This window comes from Notothenia rossii, assembly GCF_949606895.1.
Source record: "Notothenia rossii genome assembly, chromosome: 8".
Classification (NCBI taxonomy): Eukaryota; Metazoa; Chordata; class Actinopteri; order Perciformes; family Nototheniidae; genus Notothenia; species Notothenia rossii.
Window position 1 is genome coordinate 29,944,047 of NC_136906.1, and position 15,732 is coordinate 29,959,778.

Sequence of the window (15,732 nt, forward strand, 5' to 3'; positions counted from 1 at the left end):
TTTAGTGAATTACTGAGTTTAGGCACGTTAATAACGTTTTAATGAAGTTGAATACAGTATACTCATATTTGTCAGGGATTTCATGTCATTTCATGTAGATCTGCAATACAAATATTTTTGGGGTATGGGGGGGCCTGGGACCCGGAGTAATCTGAAGCCGTGAGCTGTTATGTGCCATCATGACACGCATGGTGTTCTTTTTTTATATATTATAATGAAGTGCGAGCTGTGTGCTCGAGTCTTCCTGCCTGTCGGCTCTGCTCATGGATGTATAATAAGGCTCTGCTGCTCCGAGATGATGGTCTAGCTTCAGCAGCTACATTACTTACGGGTGCGTTCGTTAATATTAACTGCACGTCCGGAGTCACTGTGGCACAGACTGGACCGCTGGTGAACCAACCCAGTCTCATGGCATTTCGTGTTCACCAACACGATTTTTAATCTATTGATTCGTGTTCACCAACATGATTTTCCCCTTTTTTTTCGTGTTGCACAGCACGATTTTAAAAGCAATGTATTTCTATTGGTAGTCTCACTAGGGTTGCCACCTTTCAGAAATAGAAATAAGGAACACCCCTCACGCCGCGCGGGTGTCCGAAACTCCTGAAATGCATAGAAATATATCTATTTTTTATATGAACCAAAATGCTTTGATTTAAATAATTGACATGATTTCACATACCATAATAGCCTCTGGGCCCTGGGGTCACTTGGTGGTCAGTAAGGAAGGGGTAGTCAAGAAAGCATTTACTGTAGTCATACTTAGTGCTTTATTAGCAATGAACTTGTAAACTTGTATGTTTAAATACATACTGTGCATAGGCTGAACTAGCCTGAACCTGAGAACAGCACCTAAATTAAATAAGCTACAATAGAATGTGCTTTAAGTGTAACATTTGAACCTGAGCATAGCCATAGTAAATTAAACAAAGCCTGCCTGCATAGGGCACGTTAACTGAAACAGAACAGCACCTAAATTAAATAAGCTACAATAGAATGTGCTTTAAGTGTAACATTTGAACCTGAGCATAGCCATAGTAAATTAAACAAAGCCTGCCTGCATAGGGCACGTTAACTGAAACAGAACAGCACCTAAATTAAATAAGCTACAATAGAATGTGCTTTAAGTGTAACATTTGGGAACAATTAAACTTAAGGCAGAAAACAATGAAATGAAACACACTTGTAAACTTGTTACGGGTGATTAGACTGACCTAGGCTGAACTTGAGCATATGCTAGTCTGTATTATATGCATATAAAGTGCTGTAACAGCTGTAACAAAGCCTGCCTGAGGACTCTTTTACGAATCATCTTAAAATGAAACACTTTTGTGAACCTGTTATGATTATCTGATTGAACAAAATGACAAATGAAAAGATTGATAATATCACTCCCTGAGCCAAGTCTGAACCTGGCCGCATACCCTCTGCTTCATAACTGGGAGCCACCAGTGGAGTCAAGATACGCCTAAAGAAAGTGCATAACATAAAACTAATAAACAGATAAAAAATAAAGTGCATAGCTTCCCTCAACTCCTTTATGTCCTTTTTTTTGTTAGAACAGGTTTAAACAGTCCCCTCTCTTCCTCACTTCTTCTTCCAGGAGTACTTCTTGTTACTTCTTGCAGCACTGAGCAGCTCCTTGTCTTTCAGAGCTGTGGTGTGGAACTCTGGACAGGTCTGCTCAAAGTTCAGAGTAATGAGGAGCTCACTCCTGATGAGCTCCACTGAGCACCTGCTCCTGCAGTCACTCTACTTGTTGGTCATTCTGGAGAAGATCCTTTCCACGTATCCAGTGGATGCTGGGATGCTCAGGATGTGTCTCATGATGGAGAGCATGTTGGGCACATCCACTTCTTTAAACACAGCCATCCACCTCGCAGCCACACCCTTGGACTTCCATGCATCAGAATATTCTTCTCTGAGCCTCCTCAGGATTGTATTGGCTGTGGTGCACTCATCGTAAAGCTCATTCATCTTCAATTTATTGATGAGGTTGAGTTTGGTAGCCACCTTCTCAATTTGATGAAAGGTCAGGTTGCCATGTTGGAGTAAGAGAGGCTGCAGTGAGAAGAGCCAGTTCTCTTCGGAGAAGTCGAACCATTTCTCAACATATGAAATGGCTGTATTGAGGAATGCAGTGAATTCGGCCCTTGCCATGTGTGCGTCATGAGGGAGGAGGCGCTGCAGCTTTTGCCTTGTTAGGTACCCATAGAACTGGTCGTCTCGTCTCTGTATGAGCTTTTGCCTGAATTCATCCATGATGGAATACAACTCAACACAGGTGGTTCTATTGCTCTCCAGGCTCTTTACTACTTCCTCAAAGAGGGAGAGTATATTGTTGCAGAAAAGAAGGTAAATCTCCACAATGTCTTCATCTTCCACAGTTGAGTCTCTGTTGAGCTTTAACAAAGCTTGCACTTGCTTGGGACACTCGTCTCCTAGACTGATGAAGTACGACTTCAGTGCAGTCCAGGTCTGCATCAGCCGATGGATGGCTGGATTGAGGGAGAGCCACCTGGTTGTCACATGTCGTAGGATCTCTTGGAATTCAACGTCACAAAACTCACAAAATTCTTTGAGTGACTCTCTTCTTTTTGCTGAAATGGAGAAGTGGCCATAGACCTTCAGCACAACATTCTCCACATCTACAGTAAGCTTGTCAAGGGCGTGCTTCACTGTGTTGTGCACTATGTGGGCATGGCAGTTTCCTCGCAGCAGATCGTTTTGTTTTCTCTTCAGGTTGGTGAAAACAGAGTTGTGAATACCATAATTGACATTTGTGTTGTCAGCACTGAATGCAGTCACTTGATCCATTGACAAGCCAAATTTCTCAAGGGATTGTTCCAGGAGAGCTACAATCCCAGCAGCTGACTCATCTGGATTCTCTATGAAGTCCAGCATTTTGTTGGTGACACCAGACTCTGGAGTGAAGTACTGGACAGCAAGGGGAAACATCTTCCTGTTCCCTTTATTGGAAGCATCGGTCTGTATGGAGAATGGGAGGGGTGGTGATGTTAAGATCTTGAGAACATCACCCACTGCCTTCGGGGCCAGGACGTCTTTCACCAGTGCCTCTTGCTTTGTTCTCCCCAAAGTCATCTTCTTCACCATTTTGGAATCAGATAGAGTCTTTTGATTGAGCTTGTGTCCACAGTCAGCACTGTTGTAGCTGAGGTTATGTTTTACTGTGTGGTATACCTGTGTCACCTCAGCTGCAGTAATCTAGAGGGGGGAATGGGATGATGTCAGATTATTACTTTCATATTGTTGTCACTATTTATTTTATTTATCAATCAATCAATCAATCAATCAATCAATCAATCGTATTTATTCACAGTAGGCCTATTTATTCACAGTATTTATTTGCTGTTAATCTATTAGGAATAATTTCAAATGAGCAGCATTAGCATAACAACATAAGAGTTCTGATTCTGAATCAGAGATGTTCTTTATGGTTACATTTCATTCTATATTGATAATATTAAATACACGTTTATTTAATAGACTTTAAAATCTTATCGGTATGATATGGGACCAGGGGTGGGTAGAGTCTCTACCCACCCCTGGTCCCATATCATACCGAATCAATCTCAGGAGATGTTTCAGCTATGAAGAACTGTGACACTGGTGCTTGGCTCCTTTGTGTTCTGATATTTCTTGAGTGGAGATCCCCGGCTGCGTGCTGTTTGACATCAGACAGCCCACCGTGCGACACTGAAAATGTTCTGCGACATGCTTTGCAATTTGCCTTGTAGTCATCTTCAGGGACCCTATCAAGCCACTGGTTTGCCTCTTCCCATTCTCGTCTGTATTTCTGTTGTCGGTGTTTCCTCTTTTGAGGACGAGGTGGCGTATCTGAAGACATCTTGCATTTGTTTTTAAAAATCACGCCGCGACAGAGCGGCGTAATGACGTAACGTAGCGAGCGTAACGACGACAGGCAGCGCAAAGGGGCCGGGCCGGGCTGACAGGCAGACAGACAGGATTTGGCAGTGGTGGGCCGTCAGGGCCAGCAAGGCCTTCTCTGCTGGCCTAAACATCATCAGAATATAAATTAAATTTTGATATATTTTTTCCACAAATATGTATTAAATTATTCCCTGTAGTCTATTCTCTTCATTTCATAGCTTTCCTCTTGGTTGCGCTGCTTCCAGCCTCAGAACGAGATTTGGAGGGTTGGCCTTTATGTTAGAGCTTTTATCCAATCATATTTCAGCCATAATGTGTTGCCAGGGTCCAAGAAATCTGCCCTTAGGCCTTCAGAATCAACAGTGCGGGCGCCTGTAGATTAAAGTGAACGGAAACAAAACTGTGGCGTTAACCAATCAGATTTTGAGTTGGCGACAACGGGCCAGCTAGCAGGCGTACGATGACGTTAGCACGTGCACGTCTTTTGATTGGATACGCACTATTGAGAGGCAGAGCTATGTAGAGCTAGCAAACTGAACTTGAATTTGAACGAGCTAATTTGTGTAGATTTCTACAAGCTGTTTTTTTTCAACCCACAATGGCTGAAGGAGGAGAAGAGATCGATTTGGTCGCAGATATAATTACAACGCCATTTTCAAGACGAACTTTTCAAGAAAAGCTAGACATCGTGAGAAGAGAACGGCAAACCCCGACGCTAGCGAGCCTATCACAGCGGGGGAAAGGGTTTGTCCGCCACTTTCAAATCACTAACTACGAGCGGTACCCCTGGCTCACAGCCTCCGAGAGGCACTGCAAATTGTACTGCTGGGAATGCCTGCTATTTGCAACTGATCGATTTGGTGTTTGGAGCCACACTGGATTTGCAAACTTGAGTTGTCTAACCAAGGCAGCAACGAGACACCAAAGCACGGCTGGGCACTTACAAGCAATGGTGCTTTTGAAAACCTTTGGGGACACCCGAGTGGATCTACAGCTCAACGAACAAGTGCGCCGGGAAACGGAGCTCCACAACGAAAGGGTGAACAAAAATAGGGAAATATTGAAAAGACTGATTGTTTTTGTCCTGTTTTTGGGTAAACAGGAACTTTCATTTAGGGGACACGATGAAAGCGCCGAGTCCAGAAACAGAGGAAACTACGTGGAGCTTCTTTCTTTGCTTGCTGAGAACAACACAGACTTGCATTACCACCTGTCCACAAACAAAGTGTTTACTGGGACGTCAGGCAAAATACAAAACGACCTGATTTATGCTATTGCTGAAGTGATGGGAGAAGAGATCAAAATGGAGATTAAAAAAGCACACTTTGTCGCTGTTATGGTGGACGAAACGACAGACGTGGGTAATGTAGCACAACTGGCACTTGTCCTGCGTTATGTGACGGACACAGGTGTCAAGGAGCGGTTTGTCAGATTTGAATATGTTACAAGCGGCAAGCAAGCTGATGACATTGCCGCTCTTATTTTCCGTTTCATGGAGGAATATGAATGTAGTCTGGATAAAGTTGTGGCACAGTGTTATGATGGCGCAGCGGTCATGGCATCTGGACTAAACGGGGTGCAGGCTACAGTTAAGGAGAGGGCACCTATGGCCTTATTCATTCACTGCTATGCACATCGACTAAATTTAGTACTGACTCAAGGGGCCTCAAAGCTTAAAGAATGCAAGGTCTTTTTTGCCAGCCTCAATGGCATTGCAGCATTTTTCTCCAGATCCCCTAAGCGCACGCAACTGCTGGATGACATTTGCAAGTGTCGTCTTCCTAATGTTGCACCAACGCGGTGGCAATATACATCGAGATTGGTCAATGCAGTCTTTGAGAAGAGAGTTTCCCTAAAGGAGGTGTTTGACCACATACTGGAACATCATGAGGAGTATGATGGGGATACTATGCTTAGCGCTGATGGATTTAATGCACGTCTGGATGATTTTGAGTTTTGTTTTTTGCTTGAAACATTCAATGGGATTTTTAAGCATTCAGATGTGCTCTTTGGAATACTACAGAAACAAACATTGGATGTACAATTCTGTCTGACAAGGGTGAACGAGTTTTGTGACACAATTGAGCGAGAGAGGTGCCAGTTTCGTCAGATCTACGAGGACACAGCGCGCATCTCAAGTGGTCCGAGCGCACGCAGAGGCCCACGTACAGCACAAGGAGACCTTCGCGCATACTACCAACAACTCCACAGCAATATTCTGGACAACATTCTTTGCCAGATACGGAGTAGGTTTCAAGACCACGAAAAATTAATGTTTCTCTCCCTCCTGGACCCCCAGCACTTTCAGACCTACCGGAAAAAATTCCCGCATACAGCCTTAGCCAAATTAACACAGAGTCACGGAACACTGTTCGATCTGTCCCGGCTAAAAACAGAACTGACTGTAATGTATGCCATGACTGATTTTGAAGGGAAAAGTCCCATTGATCTCCTTGATTTCCTTAAGCAGAAACATCTGAGTGAGAGCATGGGGCAGCTTTACACATTGGCATGTGTGGCAGTGACTATCCCTGTGTCCACTGCTTCTGTCGAGCGGTCATTCTCGGCCTTAAAGCGAATTAAAACTTATGCCAGAAATTCTACTGGACAGACTAGGCTTTCATCATTAGCCTTCATGTCTATAGAAAATGACTTATTGGTGGAACTGAAACGCACAGATAAACTGTACAACAGAGTCATTGAAGTCTTCTTGAGGAAAGAAAGGAGGATGGAATTTGTATTCAAATAATCAGTTGTTTTGGTGAGTACAAAGCATTTTATTTTTTATTTTATTTTAATATATTTTTGTCATTTTATGTCGTTCATATTAAATCAATATTAACGAATTAATATATATGTAATTAAAATGACAAATATATATAAAATAAATGTTTGATGCTTCTGCAAGAGATATAGAGATGTGTGTGGCGCACTGGCTCAGCTGTGCAGTAAAAGTACTCAAGGAGACTTGTAGAATTGTTTTGGTTTAACCTTTATCAAAGTGGACATTCAGTGCTAGGAATACACTTTCACCACTGTCGCAAATATATCCTCATGAACAAATGCAAATTATTTGTTTGTTTTCTTTTATTTTCAGTGAATAGTTTGTGTCTTTATCGTCACGTTTCTTAAATGAAACTGCTTTGGGTGCGACAATGCGCTGTTTAGTGAACAAACTTGGTTTGGTGGACTTAATAAAACTTTGTAGACTAATGCCTTAAAAGCCCCTTTTATTTTTAAGTTTTGACCGTATCCAAGTGATCTTAAAGCTGGTAGTTTAACACTCTTAATTGTAAATGCGGATATATTGATTATAAATGCTTCGGAAATATTAATATAACTCTGTTGTACTTGACTATGTTAAGGTGATGCAACGCCCGGTTATACTGCGTTTCTGTCTAAATGTATAGTTTCTAGAGCCATGGCGTCATAATGATGGTATTAAGAGGTGGAATAATTCAGGTAGGACTGTGTAGGACAGGGGTGTCAAACTCATTTTCACCGAGGGCCACATCAGCATAATCGTTGCCCTCAAAGGGCCAGATGTAACTTATAAATGTAACTAAATGCAATGTAACTAAATGCAATGTAAAATAAATGTAACTACTCCTTAATGTTAAATAACTGAATTTATTACTTATTCAAGTTACAAATATTACATATATATTTGCATAGATGTAAAAAATTATGTTTGCTTGTTGCTCTGTTATTATAACATAAATCCTTTTAATTTGTCAGGTTATGAAACCCATATTACTCCATCAATCAACGATCAAACTATCCAAGTGAATAAAGAAAAATAACATCAAACACAAGTTATGACATTAACTTGGTTCAAAACTTGAAATAACAAATAACTGTAAAACCAACAATTGTGAGCTGCTAAGAACATGTGTGACAGATGTAGCATTTTACAAAAACAAATGGCTGCACACAGCCTTGCAGGGGGCATACATCCAACTCATGAGAGATGGTTTGATTACAGTAAACATTTGTTTGCAGAAACACATAAAACCTGCAAACACTAAATACATTGCTACACATATAAAGTAGTATATGTAATAAACTCAAAATAACAAAATAAGGGTTGTCTCAGTCCACAACTATATTGGTCAAGTTTTTAGGTTAGTTTTTGATGAGGAGATGCTGCCTGTCCTTGAACACACCATGTGGATCCCCTCTCCACCATCCTCATCCATTGATCATGTTCTGTAAATAACAAACACAAAACAAAATGCAAACACAATCATTACATTGCACATAGTTTAACTATTGTTCTTCTTGGTTGAATTGCATTTTATTATATATTATTAGGTTTTTTCAAATGCTTACCAATGTGTTTTCTGACCAGATGTCTGACACCGTTTTTCCGTGGCCAGTGTGTCAATGTCTGGTTTTAGGTCCTGTGCTGTAGCAATCCGTAGAACAGCGTGGAGGTTGTCGTCAGTGATGCGTGATCTGTGCTTGTTTTTGTTTAGATTCATTATTGAAAACATCTGTTCGCACAGATAGGTGCTCCCAAACATAGACAGAACACGGGCAGCATGAAGTCGAAGCTGTGGCATGAAAGCAGGGGGCAGTAGACGGTAAAAGTCCTGGATTGTAACATCCTGGAACTTTGCTCTCAGGCCACTATCGCTTTGAAGCTCTATTAACTCCATCTGAAGTTGTTGGGGTGCAGTGCACACGTCGGTGGTGAAAGGACTAGCAAAGATGGCAAATCCAGAGTGCTGTGGTCTGAAGTCAGAGAATCGCCGATCAAACTCATTCATCAACAGGCTCAGTTTGGTAGCTAACTGAGCACATGAGAAAGTACCGGGACATGAGGCTGAGATGCTCTGAGAAACAGGAAAGTGGGCAAGATTGTCCTGTTTCACTTGGCACATCCATAGGTCAAGTTTACGCTGGAAAGCCGTGATCGTGTCGGACATCTGCGTGATGACTTGTTTGCGTCCCTGCAGCTTCTGATTCAGTTGGGCGAGATGTTCGGTTATGTCACACAACATAGCAAAGTCACACAGCCAGTTTGGATCTGACAGTTCAGACAAGGGTTTTCCTTTACTCTGCATGAAAAGAGCAATGTCTTCCCTAAGCTCAAAAAATCGTTTGAGGACTTTGCTCCTACTCAGCCACCTTACTTCTGTATGGTACGACACGTCTCCGTGCTCCGAGCCCATCTCCTGCAAGAACAGCTGGAACTGACGATGATTCAGGCCACGCGCCCGAATGAAGTTCACTGTCTTCATGACCGTGGTCACTATATCATCCATCCCCAGCACCTTCCCGCACAAAGCTTCTTGATGGATAATGCAATGATACGTTATCAGAGGCGTGTGACAGTTACTTTCTTGCATTTTCTCCTTCATTAGTCCAACCAAGCCCACTTTTCTTCCACACATTGCAGGTGCACCGTCTGTAGTTAATCCCACCAAGTTTTCCCAGGGCAATGCGTTTTTACTGACGGACTTCTCCACCGCATCAAAAATGTCCCGTCCCGTTGTGGTCCCATGCATGGCAGCCACATCCAACAGCTCCTCAGTGACAGAGAGGTCCGACTTCACGCCTCTAATAAAAATAGATAGCTGCGCTGTATCCGTGTTGTCTGTGCTTTCATCAACAGCTAATGAAAAAGCTATGTAGCTGCGTGTCTCTTCGGCCAGCTGTGTTGCCAGGTTTCCTGCTAGTTCCTTAACTCGGTCCGCGATGGTGTTTCTTGATAAACTGACATTTTTAAAAGTCTGTATCTGGTCGGGACACACCTGCTCACAGACCTTCAGCATGCACTGCTTCAAAAACGCTCCCTCTGAAAAAGACTTTGAAGCGCGGGCGATTTCTTCAGCCACAACAAAGCTAGCTTTCACTGCCGCGTTGTTTTTGGTTGTGGCTTTCGCGAACACATTCTGCTGCGATCGCAGTTTGCCTTTTAATTCTTGGGCAATTTGTTGTTTTTCTTGATGGCTAAATTTGGCATACTTACCTCCGTGTTTGGTCTCAAAATGCCGACGTAGATTGTACTCTTTGACAACCGCCACCGCCTCATAACACAAAAGACATACCGGTTTTTCTCCTTGAAGCACAAACATGTATTCACCTTCCCATCTTTCTTGAAACACCCTTCCATCTGCATCAATTTTTCTCTTCCTGGACATTTTGGGATCATTATTTGTATTTCTCAATTCCACTTGTTGGGAAAATCGCATCGATGTGGAAACACTGCAGTCTAGTGGCGGGATGCCGTCACTTCGCGGGTAACATAATCGGCATGTATTGTGGGAAATGTAGTTTTTGGTCACGGCACGCATTTGACTTATTTATTTTTAGACAATCAGACCTATTAAGAAAAAAATAAAAATTAAGAAAAATTAAAAAAAAAAAAAAAAAAAATGCAATGTAATGTAATTAAGCTCTCGCGGGCCACATAAAATGACGTGGCGGGCCACATTTGGCCCGCGGGCCTTGAGTTTGACACGTTTGGTGTAGGACATCACTGAAGGCCTAGGAGTGAAATGCACGGCCCGCCACTGGGATTTGGCACAGAGGCAGAGCAGAGAGGAGAGTCCGCGGAAGGTCTTGCGCACCTCCCGCCAACATATTTTGCTGTTTTTAATATTTCCTGTCCTTTATTTTGTTCATTATTGTTAGTTCAGTGTTCACGTGTGTGTGTGACAGACGTGCATGGGACAGATTGTGAAAATACGGGACAAACTGCTAATTCCGTAACAAATACGTATTTCAAGGAACGGGTGGCAAGTCTACGGCATTACGTGTTATAGGAAGATCGGAAGCTGTGTGGTTCATAAAAGCATGTTCTTACTCAATATCAAGCCACAATTATTGCTTTTATTTTAAATCGTATAATTTCGGACTTTTGTTGCCGTCTGAGGAAAATAAATGGGGCTGAGAGCCTCAGGATACTGAAATCTGTATATTTGTAAAACTTTTTTTCCTTCTAAGTTATTCTTTTCAAAATAACACACTGTTATTTACTCACCAATAACACACAATTATCCTTGTTTTTATTTATTTGTTTAATTCCATAATCTCTGGCTTTTTTGGCGTCCGTCAGGAACTGAATTTCAAAATAAAAATAACCGGAAACAGACGTAGGCATTTCGAGCGATTACCCAAGATCCTCAGCTATGGTTTAAGCTCGCCGATTGGATGTTTTAGCCGCAATGCATGCTGGGATTTGGTGTTTATATGATATGAAATCCGGAAAACATTTTAAAAGAATAAAAGAATACTTAATTCCGTGTGTTCTTGCTTTTCTCTTTGAAAGTCATCACATAACGGCTAGGGGTGTAACAACTAATCGACTTAATCGATTAAAATCGATTACCAAATTAGTTGGCAACTAATTCAGTCGTCGATTCGTTGGTGACGTCATCACATGTGTTCTACACCCCGTTAAGCTCCAACGTTATCGCTCTTTTTTATCGGTACAGGAGAGATTTAAAACATATGTCATATGTATTATTGCTACATAAACATTATATCGCAGTCTTAGTGTCGCCAACTCAGTTTCTAATATGCAATATGACTACAAAATGCGTCTATAATGTATTTTCGATCTTCCCAATTCAGACGAGAGATCTCTCCCCCGCCTGCTTGCGAGGGGGCGGGGCAGTTTACACACACATGCAGGAGATGGCGGAGAGAACGCGCTCCGAGGTGTGGTTAAACTTTAGCCGTCTCGATGTGGACAATGCTCGTTACCAAAAGTGCAATAACAGTTTATCATATAAAGGCGGTAAAACGAGCAATTTGTCTAAACATTTAGCAAAAGTGCACCACATTCAGACGGAGGAATGCACCGGGTTCCACTGTCTTTCTAGTAGCTCTGTAGCCCCGTCCACGAGTAACGTTTCCACGTCAGGTGTTATGTATGCTAGCAGCAACACACAGAGTTAACTCAGTTATAAAAACATAGGTTAAGGATTAGAGGTAACTGAGTTATTTTGTTAAAGTTTCAGCTATTCTGTTTACAGTTCTGTCATCACATTATTTAATATGATTTGTTAAAACATTGTTGTTTCTTTTGATGTGAAATATTATGCATTTAATTAAAAATAAAAAGCAATGTTAGTTTTGTTCACAATTTGTTTAGTTAGTTTACCTTATTTCTTGTCAAAAGAACCGTTAATACTATCGTTAAAAGGACCAGATCGATAAGCAGTATTGATATAAGTAGTAGTACAGTTAAAACCTTAACGATCCGAATAATCGATTAATCGTTTCATTAATCGATAGATTAATCGATTATCAAATTAGTCGTTTGTTGCAGCCCTAATAACGGCATTGTAATACACGGTTCGGCTGCATTAAATATTACAGATCTGCCGTAGTTCTTTATTTATAGAGCCCTGATGAGAAGACCTTTGGAAAAACTGGAAGAAATGCCGCCGAAACTGAAGACTTGACGTGGATCATATATATATCAACAAATAAACAACATCTTCAATTTTTCTTCACACAATTAGTCTCCTCGCACTATCAACACTAATTCGGCTGACTTTTACATTTGATCCAATTGGTAGATAGGTTATATTTACTAGGGGTGCACCGAATGGGAAATTCTTGGCCGAAACCGATACCGAAAATAGGAAACAGTTGGCCGAAAACCGAATGCCGAAAGGCCGAAAATGATTAATAGAAATATAATGTATACATTTTTTACCAATGTTGTTCAGCTGCCTGATTATGGAAAAATAAATGATTATGGCAAAACTTAACTTAAATAATAATCACTATTATGGGTCCATAAAACATTTATTCAGCACTTTTGAATGCATACAGTACATTAATTCCAAGTCAAGTGCATTTTCTTTTCTCTGTAGGATAACTACAACAAAGTGCATTCAGAACAAAGCCAAGGTGCTTTAAAACTGCATAAACATCTAGGCCAGTAGGCCCACAACAAAATAGTGTAAATAAAGACTGTAACAGCCAGGCCTTCAACAACAACAAATGCACCTATAAGTGCATGCATACAAATGTGCAAACTGGATAAATCCACATGAATGTAACTATTTACAAATGAAATTACAATTGAATTTCAAGAATCTGTAAATAAGGCTGTCTGTCCTCATAAGCAAAGTAGTAAACATTGTATAAAGATACATAAAGTGAAAACTGGATACAAAATCCACAATCAATTACAAATTAAATTACAATTTCAAGAATCTGCAAATAAGGTGGTCTGTCCCATAGGTCTGTCCTCATGAGCAATGTAAACAACATTGTATCATTTCGATACCGAAAGTACAATATATTGAACACTGTGCTGCTGTCATTTCCCCCTAATGATAACCTGAGATGGTGAATTATAACTCACAATGAAAATTGTTCAGGAAAGTGGGTATAGAGTAGACATGTAGAACTAGATAAGCTTATGATAAGCCAGCCTTGTGTACTTATTAAGGAAAAGTGGGAAGTTATTTTTAATGAACAGTAGCTTCTCTGCTTTATCAGCCATAAGTCTGTTCCTCTTCTCATCAAGCACATGAGTGGCAGCGCTGAACAGTCTCTCGCTGTCAGTCAAGGGCGCCGGAAGCGGGGGGACCAGGGGGCCATTGGCCCCCCCACTTTTCAGCCCTGCCCCACATTTTCGCAGCAGCAGATGCCGCGGAAAACTGTACAAATCCCTTTTCAATAATTCCCCTCTACTCTAAAGTCACATCTAAAACGCGATCTGATCTAGCTGTGTATATTTTGTTATTTTTGATAGTTATATTCAATCTCACTAGCTACAGGCATGTTTGAAGCTTGTAAAGGGAAGATGACAGCTCTCACTCGCCACTCTGCTGTTCCTCAGCGCCGCTCCCCCTCCCTCCTGCTGAAATTATGAATGTAAGGTGTATAGTAATCATAGATAACACGGCAGGGTCCCTTACAGTTTGTTTTTATCTGATTTCAAATAAGCAAATTCTTGGCTTTCAGAATATTAAACTTGTTTCGGCAAATTCAGATGATAAATAGGCCTACAAATTTGAAGCTTGTAACGACATAATTACAAGCGGAGGAAAGGAGTAATTTAACGTCACTGCAGGCATAACAACAGCCGGTGTTTCTCGTGAGTGTTTTCCCCGGGAAACAAACACAATACACACAAACGCAAAAATACACAAAACACACGCGGCGCGGAACACTGTACAAATCCCGTTTCAGTAATTCCCCTCTACTCTAAAGTCACATCTACAACGCGATCTGATCTAGCTGTGTATATTTTGTTCTTTTTTATTGTTATATAGCCTACATATTCAATCTCAGTAGCTACACGCATTTTTTAAGCTTGTAAAGGGAAGACCACAGCTCGCCTCTCACTGGCCACTCTGATCTTCCGCAGCGCCGCTCCCCCTCCCTCCCGCTGAAATTATGAATGTAAGGCATATAGTAATCATATATAACACGGCAGGGTCCGTTACAGTTTGTTTTCATCTGATTTCAAATAAACAAAGTCTTGGCTTTCAGAATATTAAACTTGTTTCGGCAAATTCAGATGATAAATACAACTTTGAAGCTTGTAAAGGCATAACAAGCGGAGAACGGAGTAACTTAACGTCACAACAGGAACAACAGCCGGTGCTTCCCGTGCAGTAATCCAAACGAAAATATCTTCCCTCCGTAGTATTTTGATCATTTGCTCCGCTAATAATCAATCAGATCGATGGATTCCAGAGAAGAGAAAACTTTAAAGACCTTTTTCTCAAAATGATGACTCTGTAATAGTCATTATATAATATGACATATTTTGCTTAATATTTGGAGTAGCCTACAAAAACAATCCTGATATCATTAGAAAGCTAGGAATCAAAATGTGTCTTCGGGTCAATGCGACTGATTTCGATGGAGCAGGTCACTTTGCATTAGGTAAAATAAAGCAGGCAGACCTAACAGGAAGAACATGTACATTTTAACCCAATCAAATAGGACATTGTCACACCATTCAAATGTATCCATGTAAATTACAACCAATAAAAAAGCTTAGATTTGTTTATTTGTTACGTTGTTTACTTTATTTGTTACGTTGTTATTACATTACATTACATTGCATTTAGCTGACGCTTTTATCCAAAGCGACTTACAATAAGTGCATTCGACCAGGAAGATACAACCTTGAAGAAAACAGAATCATATAAGTACATCAGGTTTCATAGAGCCAAACATTTCAAGTTGTTCTGTGTGTCAGCCGTTAACCTAGATAGAAAGAATATATAGCCTATGCTTGCAAACATGTCAGAAGAACCAACACAGAAGAAAACTAAATACAGTCAATCTAAACTTAAATTTAACAACTGGAAGGTCACATCCCTGACATCCACATCTCCGGAGCTTGGACCTTCTTCAAACAGCAAAGCCAGATGAACCCAAAAGCAGCAGCTCTGCGGCCGCAGAAACTGTCAAAACCGCCGCCGCCCCCACACAATTAAAGATGTTTGGAGTTTTATTTGAGTTATTCATTTAAACATTTTTTCAAACAGATGCTGATTTGAAGCCGTTGTTAGGCCTACATATTACGGTATTTCCTGTTTCTGCCGGAGAGAGGGGAGTTTGTCCCAAAGCTTGCCGCTCTATTTACTCCCTCCATCCGACAGGAGGGAGCCTCATGTGTCACTCCACGGAGTTCACTCCGTCACGGAGGGGGAGTGTGTAGGGGTAGGGTGTAAGGCGTGGTTTGGGATTGGGCCATAAAAACGCAATTTTTTTGGCCCCCCCACTTCTAAAATGAATCCGGCGCGCCTGCTGTCAGTGCTTGTGATTTGATCTTACTCCGCATATTTGTCCGGGTGTTTTGATTTCAAGTGGTGGAGTAATCCCGAA

General features: G+C 41.2%; 2 protein-coding genes across 2 annotated transcripts; both read right to left on the minus strand.

Annotated features, from left to right (window-relative positions):
• Nucleotides 1–1,752: 1,752 nt before the first annotated feature.
• Nucleotides 1,753–3,988, minus strand: LOC307016164 (uncharacterized protein; the record flags this gene model as incomplete). Its single annotated transcript, XM_079645197.1, has 2 exons — nucleotides 3,584–3,988; nucleotides 1,753–3,225 (listed from the first exon to the last, which is right to left on the minus strand). Exons 1-2 carry the CDS (start codon nucleotides 3,866–3,868, stop codon nucleotides 1,753–1,755), a joined length of 1,758 nt encoding a protein of 585 aa, XP_079501323.1. The 5' UTR covers nucleotides 3,869–3,988.
• Nucleotides 3,989–7,749: 3,761 nt separating this feature from the next.
• LOC307016063 (general transcription factor II-I repeat domain-containing protein 2B-like) lies at nucleotides 7,750–10,261 on the minus strand. Its single transcript, XM_079645099.1, has 2 exons — nucleotides 8,245–10,261; nucleotides 7,750–8,121 (listed from the first exon to the last, which is right to left on the minus strand). Coding segments are annotated over exons 1-2 (1,971 nt in total). The 5' UTR covers nucleotides 10,215–10,261; the 3' UTR covers nucleotides 7,750–8,120.
• Between the last annotated feature and the right edge of the window lie 5,471 nt (nucleotides 10,262–15,732).

Coding starts and splice junctions, on each gene's coding strand:
- LOC307016063 (XM_079645099.1), bottom strand. CDS start 10,214: ATGCGTGCCGTGACCAAAAACTACATTTCCCACAATACATGCCGATTA.